Source organism: Anolis carolinensis, chromosome 5 (genome assembly GCF_035594765.1).
Source record: "Anolis carolinensis isolate JA03-04 chromosome 5, rAnoCar3.1.pri, whole genome shotgun sequence".
Lineage (NCBI taxonomy): Eukaryota > Metazoa > Chordata > Lepidosauria > Squamata > Dactyloidae > Anolis > Anolis carolinensis.
Genome location: NC_085845.1, coordinates 12083690 through 12099930, shown reverse-complemented (window position 1 = coordinate 12099930; position 16241 = coordinate 12083690). Strand labels below are relative to the sequence as shown.

The 16241-nt window shown below is 43.8% G+C and overlaps 2 protein-coding genes across 5 annotated transcripts in view; one reads left to right on the top strand and one right to left on the bottom strand.

The window, feature by feature from the left end:
- Positions 1–16241, top strand: part of slc4a4 (solute carrier family 4 member 4) — a 258202-nt gene that overhangs the window by 79720 nt on the left and 162241 nt on the right. The gene's annotated exons all lie outside the window — the stretch shown is intronic.
- LOC134299328 (uncharacterized) lies at positions 6909–12797 on the bottom strand. Its single transcript, XM_062981859.1, has 2 exons — positions 10499–12797; positions 6909–7283 (listed from the first exon to the last, which is right to left on the bottom strand). The coding sequence occupies exons 1-2, from the start codon at positions 12125–12127 to the stop codon at positions 7176–7178; spliced, it is 1737 nt and encodes a 578-aa protein (XP_062837929.1). The 5' UTR covers positions 12128–12797; the 3' UTR covers positions 6909–7175.

Genomic DNA, 16241 nt, shown 5'->3' with positions numbered 1-16241 from the left:
ATCAGCTTTGCACTGGATTATCTTGACTCCACACTGCCATATAATCCACTTCAGTGTGCATTTTATACAGCTGTGAAGAAGGAGCCTCATATAATCCAGTTCTAAGCAGATAATTTAAGATTATCAATATACAGTAGAGTCTCACTTATCCAACGTAAACAGGCCGGCAGGATAAGTGAATATGTTGGATAATAAGAAGGGATTCAGGAAAAGCCAATTAAACATCAAATTAGGTCATCGTTATACAAATTAAGCACCAAAACATCATATTATACAACAAATTTGACAGAAAAAGTAGTTCCATGCGCAGTAATGCTATGTAGTATTTACAGTAGAGTCTCACTTATCCAACACTCGCTTATCCAACGCATTTTTGTAGTCAATGCTTTCAATATATCGTGATATTTTGGTGCTAAATTCATAAATACAGTAATTACTATATAGCATTACTGTGTACTGAATTACTTTTTCTGACAAATTTGTTATCTAACATGATGTTTTGGTGCTTAATTTGTAAAATCATAACTTAATTTGATGTTTAATAGGGTTATCCTTAATTCCTCATTATCCAACATATTCGCTTATCCAACGTTCTGCCGGCCCGTTTATGTTGGATAAGTGAGACTCTACTGTACTGTATTTACAAATTTACCACTAACATATCACAATGAATTTAAAACACTGACTACAAAAACATTGATTATGAAAAGGCAGACTGCGTTGGATAATCCAGAACATTGTATAAGCGAATGTTGGATAAGTGAGATTCTTCTTTAATATGAAATAATTACTGGGATAGAATAATGCAGAACAATATAATCTCTAAAACCAGGACAGTAAATAAACAGGGGAATTCCACACAGGAAACAATCGGGGCCAGCTAACACCTCCCAACAAAGTATTCCCATCATCAAAGTCTGGCAAATCCTTTTTTCTCAGGGCCACAGACAGTAGAAGCACATAAAATATCAAACAACACCACTCTGAAAACAAGGGAATTCCAGACAGGAAACAATCAGGGCCAGCTAACACCTCCCAACAAAAAATTCACTCAGGGAGGAAACAGCCAGGCTTTAAAGCTGCAAGGCCATTACATCCTAATCATTTTTCCTAATTGCAGCATTCATACTTGCCTCCAACAAACAAACAAAAACCAATCAGAAATATTGTATATTCACAACCTTTAGGAAATAATATCCCCTGATGGCGCAGCGTGTTAAAGCGCTGAGCTGCTGAACTTCTGGACCGAAAGGCCACAGGTTTGAATTGGGGGAACGGAGAGAGCCCCCACTGTTAGCCCCAGCTTCTGCCAACCCAGAAGTTCGAAAACATTCAAATGTGAGTGCATCAATAGGTACTGCTCCGGCAGGAAGGTAACGCCACTCCATGTAGTCATCCCACATGACCTTGGAGGAGTCTACGGACAACGCTGGCTCTTCGGCTTAGAAATGGAGATGAGCACCAACCTCCAGAGTCAGACACGACTGGACTTAATGTCTGGGGAAAACCTTTACCCTTGACCTTAATTACCACCAATTCCTCAATACTTTATTTCCCATACCACCAGACTTCGCCACAGCAACGCATGGCCGGGCATAGCTAGTATTCTATAAAAGGCTTCATTAAAACCCTGAAGTGATGTGTTTAGTAGCTCTGATTTCATTAGAGTGAAGAATCCACTCCAAGGTTTAGTCTGAATTTTATTTTATCAATTGGTTCGGTACCTTGGACAGTTCATGGGAGTTCTAGGCCCATTCTGCACTGCCATATAATTCAGTTCAAAGCAGATAATCTGGATTTTATATGGCAGTGTAGAAAGGGCCCTAATTTTACAAAATCTTTAGCCTTCTCTGTCAAAGAGTAGTGGTGCCTCACCAAACTACCACTCATAGGATTCTGTAGCATTGAGCCAGGGCAGTTAAAGTGGTGTCAAACTGCATTCATTCTACAGTGTAGATGCACCCCAGGAAAGTTTTATATTGGAGAGGGTAGAATGCTTTGATACAAATGGCTGAACAATTGCCAATTTAAGGGTTTTTCGCACAGAGGAGAATGTGTCAGGATCACGCTTTTGCCTGTAAGCTTTAAAAAGGTCTTTATAGAATATTGCCCCAGTTCAGCCCTTAAGTAAGTAAGTAAGTAAGTAAAAGTTTATTTGTATACCGCCCTCTCTCCCAAAAGGGACTCAGGGCGGTTTCCAATATAAAATCAGCATAAAACATTGTACAATTAAACACTGAAAACACTATAAAACGCTATAAGAATTAGAAACGAAAACAAAACATAACAATTGACTAAAACAATCACATAAGCGGGAAACTACTTGTCAAACAGCTGTTGAGTGTTGGAAAGAGATCATACCGTGCATTTCTTAAAGAATTTCTTAAATTCTTTTCACACTAAAGAATTTTAAAACTTAGAAGTTCAGAACAGCCTGCTGACAAATCGTTCTGTATGTTGTGTTCTTTTGGTCTTTAAGGTGAATGACTTCTCAAGACAAAACAAAGATGGAGGTTGCCTTTGGGAGTTGGTGCCTGTGGTGTGACAATGTCTGCCAAGGATGATGGTGGTGGTGTGTAGGAAAGATTTATTTCGCAGTAATTCAAGATGGAGCAGGTCCAACTACCCTATAGCAAGCATGGGCAAACGTTGGCTCTCCAAGTGTTTTGGACTTCAGCTCCTACAATTCCTAACAGCCAGTAGGAATTGAAGTGGAATTGTGGGAGTTGAAGTCCAAAACACTGGAGGGTCAAAATCTGCCCATGCCTGCTCTATAGGCACCAGGTCCTATCTGATCTTGGAAGCTAATCTTGTTTAGTACTTGGAAGCTTGTTTAGTACTTTTTGAGTACTTTAGGTGGTCAATGAATACCGGGTGCTGTAGATTATATTATAGGGGATGGAAGTGGCCCAAGAAACCCTGTGGAATTCATGGGGTTCTCATAAGTACCAACAGGCAGTTTGAAGGCACATATACACTGGTGACACAGTGCATTAAAGCACTGAGCTGCTGAACTTGCAGACCAAAAGGTCCCAGGTTCAAATCCCGGGAGCGGAATGAGCGCCCGCTGTTAGCCACAGGTCCTGCCAACCTAGCAGTTCGAAAACATGCAATTGTGAGTAGATCAATAGATACCACTCCGGCGGGAAGGTAATGGCGCTCCATGCAGTCATGCCGGCCACATGACCTTGGAGGAGTCTACGGACAATGCCAGCTCTTCAGCTTAGAAATGGAGATGAGCACCAACCCCCAGAATCAGTCACGACTGGACTTAACGTCAGGGGAAACCTTTACCTTTTTACACACACAAACTCACATAATTCAGAGTGGAAGTAAATGTTATGAAATACCCCAAGGCTGGTGTTTAAATTGGCATCCCTGTTTTCAGGTTCTCCATGTATTGTCTTGTGAGATTCCCAGTGTGAGGTGACCTTGCCACATTCCTACCAGTATCAGTAATACTAATGTAGACTGAAGCTGAGGATATTATGGGGTAGTCTGCACATCCATGGTTTCTTAAACAGTAGTTTAGAAAGATGTGAATGAGCATTAGAAGTGTGCGCTCCTTTTTTTTGCCCACTATGAACATTGGCTTGTAAAGGGCATAAAAACACACCAGTGACCTATTTAGCTCAACATTGTCTTCACATAACAGTGAATCAATTCTAGGAAACTCACTTGACACAGAATATGGATTTAACGGTGCCTTCAGTCTCATGTTTTCCACCATATACACCAGAGTTGATATGTAGCCATCAGGTAGCTCTTGACGCTTCCATCCTCCATGAATTTATCCTGTCTTGTAAAGCCATCCAAGTTGTCAAGCACCCCTTCACTGAATTTTGTCTGCATTTTATCTTAGAGATGTATGATGCTGTCTTTCCTTTTACCTTTCAGTATAGTGGACGACTTTATTCTCATATTATGAGAGAGGGAAGAAAGGTGCCCCTATCCATTTTATTTACAGTATACATAATTTGGACACTTCTAACATGTTTTCCCTTTCCTTTTTCTACATTGAACCATTTGAAAGGTATTTTTCACTAGTATACATTTTAATTCTCTCGTGTGTTACAAATAGGCCCATTGTTCTGTTTAATGTGTGGTATAAGATTCTGGCTAACAAACTGATGTTAACATCACAGTTTTCCTTTTTGAAAATACAGTAAAATCCTTGTAACTGCGGATACTATATCTGTAGGTCCACTTACTCATGCCCAAGGGAAAATGGTCTCTCTGTGGTATTCTGGGACCAAAAGTGCTTGGTCCTATCCATTGTTTCAGATAAACATAGTCTAGCTGGGAATCTATCTCCCGCAGATACGAGGAAGAGCTGTAATTAAACTAACTAGATATTCTAGGTATTACATCCTGGTGAATAGATGGGACATAGTCTTGATTCTTGCTTTAAGTCTGATGTGATGATTCAGGTCAATTGAGTTTCAGTGGTTTTTACTGAGATTTGGTGGAAATGAAACACCCTAATGTAGCAGCAGCCCCGTGTCTTCCATTACCCACCCTCTCTGTTCATTTAGGTCCTTTCTCATAATACGAGAGTCAAAGTAGCTAGTTTCACACTTCGTTGTAGGATTGAAACAAAGAGGGAACAAAGTGCTATTTATTTTGAACTGATGCAGATATAAGGACACAGCTTTGCCTTGTCAGGAAAAAAGTGTGATCATATAACAATGACCCCTTAAGCTTATGTAATGTATCTGGGACACTGTGGCTTACCTGATATTACTATCTCCATCAGGAAAAAGAGAAGCACATCGAGTTGCTATGGGCAGCCTTCTGAATGCCTTTTAGGCAGCTCTCTCCTTGGCTTTTTAGCTCGAGGGTTCTTTGGTCCCACCCTGGCAATCTATTTATTTTGTCAGGTTCTGTTGTGATGTTTTTGCTTTGCCTTGTGGCTGGCATAACCCAATTCCCATGCTTCTCGGCCAACTATTATCTCCCTTCCAACTCCCAGCAGCCACCTGCTACTTCTAGATCCCCAGATAGTTCATTGAAAGAGTGTTTTTCCTTTCCAAATCTGAGCCTAAAAGTAATTGGAGGGTGTGAGTGATATTCTATCTATCTTGTTAAAAAAGGCAAAACTTTATTTTCTGCACTCAGTTCGCTCAAATTCTGGTTTCTTAGAGGAAAACAGAACTTTTCCCCCTCTTTTGCTGCACTCAGACCTCGAACTCTCCCACTGTATGTCTCCCTTCTAATCCTTTCCCAATATGCACCTTTTCCACTTCTACCTTGCTTCAACTTTAGTCCTTATCCCTCACCAAAGCAAACACTGGCATTCTGTTGGTGTTGTGTACAAATGCAAATACAGTAGAGTCTCACTTATCCAACATAAACGGGCCAGTAGAATGTTGGATAAGCGAATATCTTGGATAATAAGGAGGCATTAAGGAAAAGTCTATTAAACATCAAATTAGGTTATGATTTCACAAATTAAGCACCAATACATCATGTTATACAACAAATTTGACAGAAAAAGTAGTTCAATACGCAGTAATGCTATGTAGTAATTACTGTATTTTCGAATTTAGCACCAAAATATCATGATGTATTGAAAACATTGACTACAAAAATGTGTTGGATAATCCAGAACGTTGGATAAGCGAGTGTTGGATAAGTGAGACTCTACTGTACACTTATATATGTGAGTAGATTTTTATGGTCATTGTGCAATGGAAAAGACCAATCCATGGTTGTGTAAGTGAATGGCTGGCTTCAAGTGCAACTGCTTCAGATGGGCCTAATCCTGTTGTTAGTCCTTCCTTGAGTCCACCTGTTGTATTTACCTGTGTCTTGATTAACTTTTCAACTATTGAATGAATCTTAGAATCATAGAAGAGATCATATGGGCTATCCAGTCCACCCCCCCTGCCATAACCATACAATCAAAGCACCTCCAATAGATGGCCATCCAGCCTCTGTTTAAAAGCCTAAAAGAAGGAGTTTCTTTGCACTGATGCAGAGAGTTCCACTGTTGAACAGCTCTCACTGTCAGGAAGTTCTTCGTAAAGTTCAAGTGGAATCTCCTTTCCTGTAGTTTGGACTCATTGCTCTGAGTCCTAGTCTCCAAGGCAGCAGAAACAAGCCTGCTCCCTCTTTCTTATGACATGGGTCTACTCCAGTTGGGAATAGCCAAAAGGATTTTAGCCGTGCAGTTACGTATTCTTGGATGGAGCATGCCTATTTGACAGCACTTTCCAGGCATCGCTTTGTTTGCCAAGTCTGTGCATTCACTTTTGCAGAAGTCAACAATGAGAAGATACACTAACAAGTATGTAGTCAGTTATACAATGTTGCATTCAGCAGAGGGATTGTACAGTGCAACTATCATAACATATGCCTACTCACATTGCACAAGCACAATGCAAAGTGTCAGCTAAACTCTGACCCAGTGTAACTCTTATGTGTTCTTATCCACCTCCTTTTATCCTTTTGTTATCTCTCTTAGTGTTGCCATTTAGATTGTCAATTTGTTTGCGGGCAGAGTCTTCTCTTTCAATGCCTCCTCCAAAAACATTCCTTGGAAAAGTAACATGCAGATTTATGCATTCTGAAAATCAAGCAGCATATATTTCTAGGTAACGTAAAACCAAAGATAGAAATTGAAATAGAAGGCCATGGTGTATCAGTCATACATAGTAATGAAACATAAGTGACTGGGTTAAACCTAAGGAGCAGATTTTGTAGAAATTGCTGCTACTTTTGGGTGTCGCAGCAACCACCACTTCTGTTATGTGGCTTTAATGCTGTAGTTGCCTTGTTAACAGACATATATCATAGTAAACCTGTGGTCCTAGTGTTTTAACATCCTGCCCACAGGCCTAGACAATTTTATTACTCTTTTGTGTCAGGCTTACTTCAAAGGACCAGTCTGAACGCAGATCAAAGACAGCTGCTCTCAAACACAATCTTTATTGAAGAATACATGACTTTGGAAAAGTCGAGAATGACCTAATGTTTACATACATCTAATTTTATCACTTCTGATGCAACGTAATATCACACGCAAATATCATCATCAAACCCCACCTTCTGGATCACATTTCCACCAAGGTTTCTATCCCCCCCACACTACGGCAATTATAATTGTTTATACTTTCACCCCTGAGTTCCCAGGCTCATTTTATCTTCTCCCGCCAGGTGCTCGCATGTTTATGTTATGAAGTCAGATTCAGGGCTTGGAAATTCAGCCCTGGGATCTGGCTGCATGACATGGCGCCCCCGTTTTCTTCGTCCTCCTCTTCGGTTCTTCTTTCACCATAGTCCTGAAACAAATCAAACAATAACTCTATGGGTCCATTTTGTCTAAAGTCCCCATATATTTTTTCAGCAAGCTGCGATGGAAGACTGGGTGTATTTTCCCTAAACTTTTTGGCAATGCCAATTGGAAAGTCACTTCATTGATAACACCCTGTATTCTGAATGGTCCAATATATTTGGGGCCCAGTTTTCTTGAAGGTAACCCCAATTTGATGTTTTGGGTACTTAACCACACTAGATCTCCTTTATCTAATTTATCGCCTTCCACCCTCTTTCTGTCTGCGAACGTTTTATACTTTTTGTGTGCTTCTTTTAACGAAGCAGTCACTTGATTCCAACATTCCATCATTTGCGTTTTCCATTTCCCTGCCTCTGTTCCTTCATTTTCTGTCCACCTCGGCAATTGGGGTAAAGGTTGTATTTCATACCCGTAAACTACTTCAAAGGGGGTTTTGTTTGTTGCTGAATGTATAGTTGAATTAAAGGCTAGTTCCGCAAACGCCAACCACCTAGACCAGTCATTTTGTCTCATGTTAGAGTACATTCGAAGGAACTGCCCAAGCGTTTGCTGAGTACGTTCTACCGCCCCGTTTGTCATGGGGTGAAAAGCAGAACTTAAACTCCTTTCTGCTCCTAGCATTTCCAAGAATTTTTCCCAAAATTTTGCTGTGAATTGTACTCCTCTGTCACTGACTACTCTACTTGGACATCCATGTAATTTGTAAATATGGTTTATGTACAATTCAGCTAGTTTTTCAGCCGATGGTAGCTTCGTCAGTGCTATAAAGTGGGCCTGTTTAGAAAACAGGTCTAATACTGTCCAAATATAACGATGTCCTTTGCTGACTGGCAGTTCTCCCACAAAGTCCATAGCTACACATTCCCAAGGCCTGGTAGGTTCCGCTACTGTCTGTAACAATCCCATAGGCTTCCCTCCTCCCGATTTATTCCTGGCACAATTATCACATTGGACAACATGATTCTTTATGTCCTTCCTCATTCCTGGCCACCAACAATGTTTTGCTATTGCCTTTGTTGTTTTGGTAATTCCTGTATGACCAGCGCTCTGGTTGTTGTGAAAACGATGCAGAATCTTAATCCTTAATATTGCTGGGATATACAGTTTCTTGTTTACAAACCAAAATCCCCCCTTCTGGTCCCCCTTTTCTGCGTTGGACGCGATCCATTGATCTCCTTTATAAGACTGTTTTAGTTCATTTCCCCAGTTATCTTCCCCGCCGAGTTCGACAAAAGCCGTGTCCTCCTTTTGGGTTTGTGCTCTTGTCCTGACAGCTAAGCCCCATTGTTTGTCAGAGAATATTGTCCCCTCCTTTGCTGTGGTTAGGCCTTCGTGTTGAGGCATGCGTGAAAGAGCATCTGCCAAGACATTCTGTTTCCCTTGAAAAAACTTTAATTGGAAATCGAATCTGCTGAAGTATTGCGCCCATCTGATTTGTTTGGGGGACAATTTTCTAGGAGACTTTAAATACTGGAGATTCTTATGGTCAGACCAAATTTCGAATGGGATTCCGCTTCCTTCGAGGAAGTGTCGCCAGCATTCTAAGGCTTTTAATATGGCCAATGCCTCTTTTTCCCATATTGGCCAACTTTTTTCAGTTTCGCTGAACTTCCGTGACAAATATCCACAGGGTTTTAAGTTCCCATTTTGATCCTTTTGCAATAGCACTGCCCCGTACGCACAGTCTGAGGCATCGCAATGGATTATGAAAGGGCTCCTGATATCAGGGTGTTTTAGGATGGGTCCTTCAGTGAAGCATTCTTTTAAGGTCTCGAATGCCTTTTGGCATTCTGGCGTCCAACTCAGTTTGGCGCCGGGAGCTTTCACTTTTGCTGTCTCCCCTTTCCCTTTTGTTTTTAAAAGTTCTGTAAGGGGTGCGGTTATTTGTGCAAAGCCTTTTATGAAGGGTCTGTAAAAATTTGCAAACCCCAGAAACGATTGTAATTGCCTCCTTGTTTGAGGCACTCCCCATTCTTTCACATCTGCTACTTTAGCTGGATCCATAGCTAACCCTTCTGGAGACATCCGATATCCCAGAAAGTCAATTTGAGTTTTATTAAATTCACATTTGGACAGTTTTGCGTACAGCTTTGCTTCTCTTAGTCTCTGCAAAACTTCCCGGACCAATTTTACGTGCTTTTCCTTATCTTCAGAAATGATCAAGATATCATCAAGGAATATGAACACCCCTCTGTACAATAACGGGTGTAGTATTTCATTTATAAGCTGCATAAAGCAGCCGCTTCCATTTTTTAACCCGAAAGGCAAAATTTCGTATTCAAAATGGCCGAATGCGCAGGAAAATGCGGTTTTCCAAGTATCCTCCGGTTTGATCCTTAATTTATGATACGCTTCAATTAAATCCAGTTTAGTAAATATGCTCCCTTTCTTCAAGACGGTAATTAAATCCTTGACTAAGGGCATAGGGTATTTATTGTCCTTGGTAATTGCGTTTAAATTTCGATAATCAATGCACAATCTTAGGGAATTGTCTTTCTTTCTCCTAAATAACACTGGAGCCCCGAGAGGAGAATTAGATGGCTTAATGAAGCCTCGAGCCAGGTTTTTATCAATGTATTTTCTCAATTCCTCCTTCTCTTGCACAGACATGGGATACACTTTTGGTTTTGGTAAGTCTGCTCCTGGGGTTATTTCAATCCCTACTTCTATATTTCTTTTGGGAGGCAATTTACTGGCCTCTTTCTGATTGAAAACATCCGCAAAGTCTCTGTATTCAGGTGGCAATAGCTGTGGGTCTATTTCCCCTGCTTCGTCTTCCTCGTCCTCCTCTTCTGCAATTTTGCTTATCTCCCATTGCATCTGCTGTTCTTTAAATGCTAAGCTTTTTCCTCTCCAATCTACTTCAGGATTTGCTTGTTCGAGCCATGGTATCCCCAATATTACATGGTATGTGGCAATAGGGGCTATCACAAAGGATATTCTTCCTCCCCATTTGCCTATTTTGCATGGAACTCCCCGTAATTCCTTTGTAGATACTTCCCCAGCAGCGACTGATCCATCTAGCTGCGAAAATGCAATTGGGGAGTCAAGTGCCATCTGCTGGCATTTCAGCGCTCCTGCTAATTCTGGGGTTATAATGTTCCTAGAACACCCGCAGTCTACAAACGCCTTGCAGGTGGCCCGATTTTCTAGCCCCGAGAGGCAAATTGGTACTACTATCATGCGTTTGTCCCGACTCACCAATCTTTCCGAAGATTCTGGGGCCTGCACCTCCTCCTCCGCACGCCTCCCGGTTGCTGGCTTGGGCTTTGGGGCTTTTGGCGGCTCCCCCTTCCGGGCCCAGCATTCCGCTGCTCGGTGGCCCGTCTTCCCACATACAAAGCATCCCGGTTTAGGTTTGTTGTCGTCTCCTCTGGAGGGAATCCCCGGCCTCCCTCCGGGTCTTTCTTGCTTCCTCGTTTCTCCTCGACCTCTCGCCACCGGTCTTTGCTGGCCGCTGCTGCTCCTGAAGCGCTTTACTTGTGCCAGGGTAGATTCGACGCGCCCCGCTAGTTGAATCCATCCCTGTAGCGTCTCGGGGTCGTCTCTGTGCGCTGCCCAGCTGAAAATCTCGGGGCGTAGTCCCTCTTTAAATAGTTCCACTTTGGTTACTTCAGACCACTCCGGTACCCTTTCCGCGAGGTGGAGGAATTCCTCTGCGTACTCGGGCACCGTTTTGTCCCTCTGTTTTATTCCTTTCAGCTGGTCTCGAGCCCTCAATTGCTCTAGCCGGTCTCTGAACCGGTTCTCCAGTGCGGCGAGGAAGCGGGGCACTGACCTCAGGCATGGGTCGCGTCTGGCATGCAATTGCACATACCAGCTGGCTGCTCCTCGCTTTAGTGTGTTGCCGATGGCTCGAACCCTGCTTGCTTCGGAGGGAAATGTGTGTGCGTTGTCTTCCATGTATCCTCTAATGCTAATTAGAAAAAAGTTCAGTTCCTCTGATTCCCCTCCGTATTCCAGCTTGAGATCTTCCCTTCTAGGCATCCATTCTGCAGCCCTTTGATATTGTCTGGGCGGCATGGGGAAGGGTTGCATCAGGTTTCCTCGGGTGGCTCCTTGGAACACGCCGCGCCCCACTCCGGTGGTCATTCTGCGCGGCTCCTGGAAGTCTGCCGCCGCTGTTGGCTCTTCCGCCCATCCGCATACTGGCCCAGCTGTAGCCCCCTCATCTCGTCTTTCCTCGTCGTACGGCACATCCTCCTCCTCTTCCTGGACCCCCCGCTCCTCTCCGCCTTCGTCTGCGAATCCACTGGACCCGATCCCTGGCCCCAGTGGCCTTTCCACCCCAACGCCCATTCGGGGGGTTGGGAGCTCTGTTGGAGACGGCGGCCTCAGGGTCCCCAGGGCTCGCTGACGCTCCACTTCTCGCGCCATGCTGTCCCGGAACTGCAGCTCCTGCCAGTATTCCTCATCTCCCTCGTCCCTTGCCGCCACGGGGCTCTGCGTTGACGCCCGCTGGCCCCTCTGGCTCCAATCTCCTTCTTTGCTTGGTTCTCTCTCGGCGCCATATCGGCTGGCCTCCTTCTGGAGATTCTCTTCCAATAATGGCACCAATCTCCCCACGGTTTCCGACAGCCTGGATAAATTAGTTTCCAGGATGGATAACCGCAGGGCCACGGTCTCCGGCATACTTCCTCCAGATCCCCAACTGGTTTCTGCAGCTGCAGAGACGCCTCTTCCGAGCCTGGGAATTCTCTGGGTCACGCCGTTCGGCTTGGGGTACCCCGTAGAGGAAGCTATGGCTTGCAGCGTCTCTTCTCTCTTCGGCTGGGCCCCTTGCAAAGGCCTCTCTGCCTCATTTGGGCTTTGATCTTCTTCCTCGCTCATTATCACTTCACTGCGAATTCCGCAGGAGGGTGAGAAATGGGATTCTCGACTTTAATGTCAGGCTTACTTCAAAGGACCAGTCTGAACGCAGATCAAAGACAGCTGCTCTCAAACACAATCTTTATTGAAGAATACATGACTTTGGAAAAGTCGAGAATGACCTAATGTTTACATACATCTAATTTTATCACTTCTGATGCAACGTAATATCACACGCAAATATCATCATCAAACCCCACCTTCTGGATCACATTTCCACCAAGGTTTCTATCCCCCCCACACTACGGCAATTATAATTGTTTATACTTTCACCCCTGAGTTCCCAGGCTCATTTTATCTTCTCCCGCCAGGTGCTCGCATGTTTATGTTATGAAGTCAGATTCAGGGCTTGGAAATTCAGCCCTGGGATCTGGCTGCATGACACTTTTGATCATATGTCCATACTGTAGATTTTGGTAATGTGAAACTAAAGTTACAGGTCTGTAAGAAAAAACCATCTCAGTTATGTCATCATTCCTTCCCTTATTCCTCAGAAAAGTACAATTGTGTGGGGGTATATTTCCTCCTCCTCCTGTTCCTTCTGAAACATTATTGGAGGAAGTGGCTGGTATTTATTTACGATATCAAGATAAACTTGTGGACTTTCCTCCCAGGAGTGCCTTAAGCAGGAAACACTTGACACAGATTCTCAATGTGCCTTTCTTGGTACTGTACAACTTGAGTTTCCCATGAGAACAAGACCATATAAATAACTTGGCCATAGCTCAGCTTCATGATAGCATGTCTGTTTGCTGTTGTATGACTTCAAGTATCTCCCAACTTACAGTGACCTGAGGGTCAAAATATCAGAGCATTTTTTGGTAAGAGTTGGCTTCCTTTGAATCCAAGAGTGTGTGACTTGCAAATGGACACCCACTTGGTTTCATAATTGAGCAGGGATTCGAACACTGGCCTCCAGAATCACAGCCTACTCTTTTGTTACAGAGTGAAAGGGTGAAGGAAAGAGTTGGCTAAAGATCAGCTCTTAATTTAGAAGTGTAACTGTTTTCTTGTACAGTGAATTTCCCAGAAAGTTTTAGATGAGCAAGGGCCATTGCCAGGGAATACTTTTTAAGCGAGATACATATTTCCCTTTCTTTGCAGAACTTAAGATGGGAAGTAAAGACTCATTTCAGGCTGATGCAACAAAATCAAAAATATGTCTTATAGTGATGACCTTATTAGCACAACCAAAAAGCACTATACAGATTGTGCATGTTCTTGTGACTGATATGTGTCATAATTGAGTATTGATACTATAGAGCAGGAATGGGCAAACTTCGGCCCTCCAGGTGTTTAGGACTTCAACTTCCACAATAATTAACAGCCTACTGACTGGGTTGCTGTGACTCTTTTGGGCTGTATGGCCATGTTATTATTATCATTATTATTAAAAAACATTTATATTTCACCCTTCCCACTCCGAAGGGGACTCAGGGTGGCGCACAACATATATATGGCAAACATTCAATGCCGGAACATAAAATAAACCATAAATATACATAAACATGAAAATCAGTTATCTTCACATTAAAACCATTATTTAAAACCATCACAAGTCAGCCACATGGCCATACAGCCCGAAACAGTGATTGTTATGATTGAGCCTCATGGCTCTGTTACTGACAGACGTGGGCGTAAGACTCCTCGAGAGTCAGATACTCTCGAGGAGCGAGAGAGAAAAAGACTGCGAGACATATTTGCAGCACCATCTGACGAGGAGTCTTTCGAAGGGTTTACGGAGAGAATGGAGGAGGGGCTGGTTAGCTCAGAGGAGGATGAGATGGATTGGACTCGGGTAAGGGAGGAAGTGGGTGCCACTGGCCATGATGGGACAGAAGATGAATGGGGACCTTCAGGATTAGACCCATGGTTTAGCTGGAGGGATGGGACGGGATCCACAGCTGGAGATGCTGTTGGGCGTAGTCAGAGGTGTTCCAGCTCTGACGAGGAAAGTGATGAGGAAACGCCCGGGTTAAGGAGGACAGCTGACAGTGATGAAGATTTGTAACTGGCATAAAATGGGGCTTGGGAGCAATTGCAAATTGCGTTGGGCAAGGTAATCTGGGCAAACGCTTGGGATCCGTGTGTGTGTGGGACGCTTCCCTGAAGACTTGTGTGCTTTCCTGTGCTGTGACGTAAGTTGATTGGAATCCAGGGTCAGACGGCGGGAGGGATTGTGTGGGCATTTGTTTGTGCAAACCTGTGCTTACTCTTATTAGCTTGACCTTCCGTCGTCTTCTTGACGGACGCCATCTCCTGCTTTGAGAACTCGGACTGAACTGACCACGGCTTGTCTTCCCCCCTTCTTGGACTTGGAAAAACTACAAACGTCTGCTTCTGGCTTTGATCTACGGAACGGAACTGGTCTACTCAACTGCTACAATCCTTGGCTGATTTACTCGTGTTGGAGATCCTGTCTGCTGTGTGTGTGGGGGAGCGACGCAAGTTACTCTAAGCACAGTGTTGGCAGCAGAGAGGAATCTGCTGCCAATTAGTTGCATTCTTTGTATCTTTTGTTCCTTGGCTTTCGTTTCGTTTATACCCAGGCTGAAGCAAGCAGTTTGTTTTTACCCGGATTAAACTCCGGTTTAATCCGGTTTATCTTTTGAACATTTACTTTTGCCCCTTTTTGCTCCTAAAGGCAAAAACTGCCTGGCCCTTGTGTTTTACGGGCATTTTTGAGTTCTGTAATCTAATAAACTCTGTTACTTTGAATCTTGTGGCGTTCTGTCCTTGACAGATTGCCCAACGCCCATAAAAAGTTTATTGCAGCAATAAACCCGTCAGGAAGACGATGGATGAGTTAAGGGCCAAAGTAGACCAATTGCAAACGGCTTTTACCGTTATCCAAACAGCTCAGGCTGTGAAAGGACATGTTTTGACTCCTGAACGCTTTGACGGAACCAGGTGCAAGTTGCCAACCTTTTTGGCACAAGTGGAGCTTTATTTTTCTCAGCTCAGTGCTCATGCTTTTCCTACAGACACTAGCAAGGTGGCCTTTATTTTGAGTTTGTTGACCGGTCCCGCAGGACAATGGGCCACTAATTTAATTTTGGGAAATGACCCAGTCAAGGACAATTTGAATAATTTCAAAAAGTTGTTAACTGATACTTTTGGGGATCCTCTCCGCACGGAGAACGCTGGGTGGGCTCTGTATCGGTTGAAACAGGGAAAGGGGACTGTTTTGGATTACTTAAATAAGTTTAACCTGTATCGCCACCAGCTGGATTGGGGGGAAAATGCATTCATGCTTTTATTTACTGCCGGGTTAAGTGATATGCTCCAGGATGAATTAGCACGCTTGGAGCCGGCTGAAAGCTGGGACGCCTTAGTAGCTAAGGTGCTGCGTTTAGACGCAAGGTTCGAGGCTCGTAAACACTCAAAAGCAATGTGTGCGCCACCCATGCATGTAACCAGGGCACCTGTGGTGATGGGGGAAGAGCCCATGGAGCTTGGGGTCTTTAAAAAGCTGTCTACAGAGGAAAAGAGCCGTAGGAGGCAGCTGGGCTTGTGTTTGTACTGTGGGAATGCTGGGCATTTTGCCAAAAATTGTAATGTGAAACCTTCCCAGCTTTCGGGAAAAGGCCAGCCCTAGTGCGACGTGAGTCCAACGCACTAGGGCTCCTCAAGCAGTCAACTGAGGGGAGGAAGCATGTTTTCGTACCCATTACATTATCTGTTGGGGGAAGGGAACTTGTTTCTACTTTGGCACTGCTGGACTCAGGGGCTACGGTCTCCTATGTAGATATTGAGTTTGCTAAGAAGCATGGCATTCCTAGAGTGCGCAAGGCATGCGACGTGTGGGTGGAAGGAGCAGATGGGAGACTGCTGGAGACTGGGGTGGTTAACCATGAAACCTCAGCAGTAACGTGGGAGGTGCAGGGAGTAACGGGAACGTTTGTGTGGGATATTACGAGCTTGCCTAGATATGATGTGATCCTGGGGATGGATTGGCTAGCTGTAGTAAACCCACAAGTAGATTGGGCAACACGTAAAGTGATCTTAAAGAGGCAGGATTGTTGCACTCTAAATGTTACTCATTCTGATATGGAGGGAGTGCCTGCTGAGTATG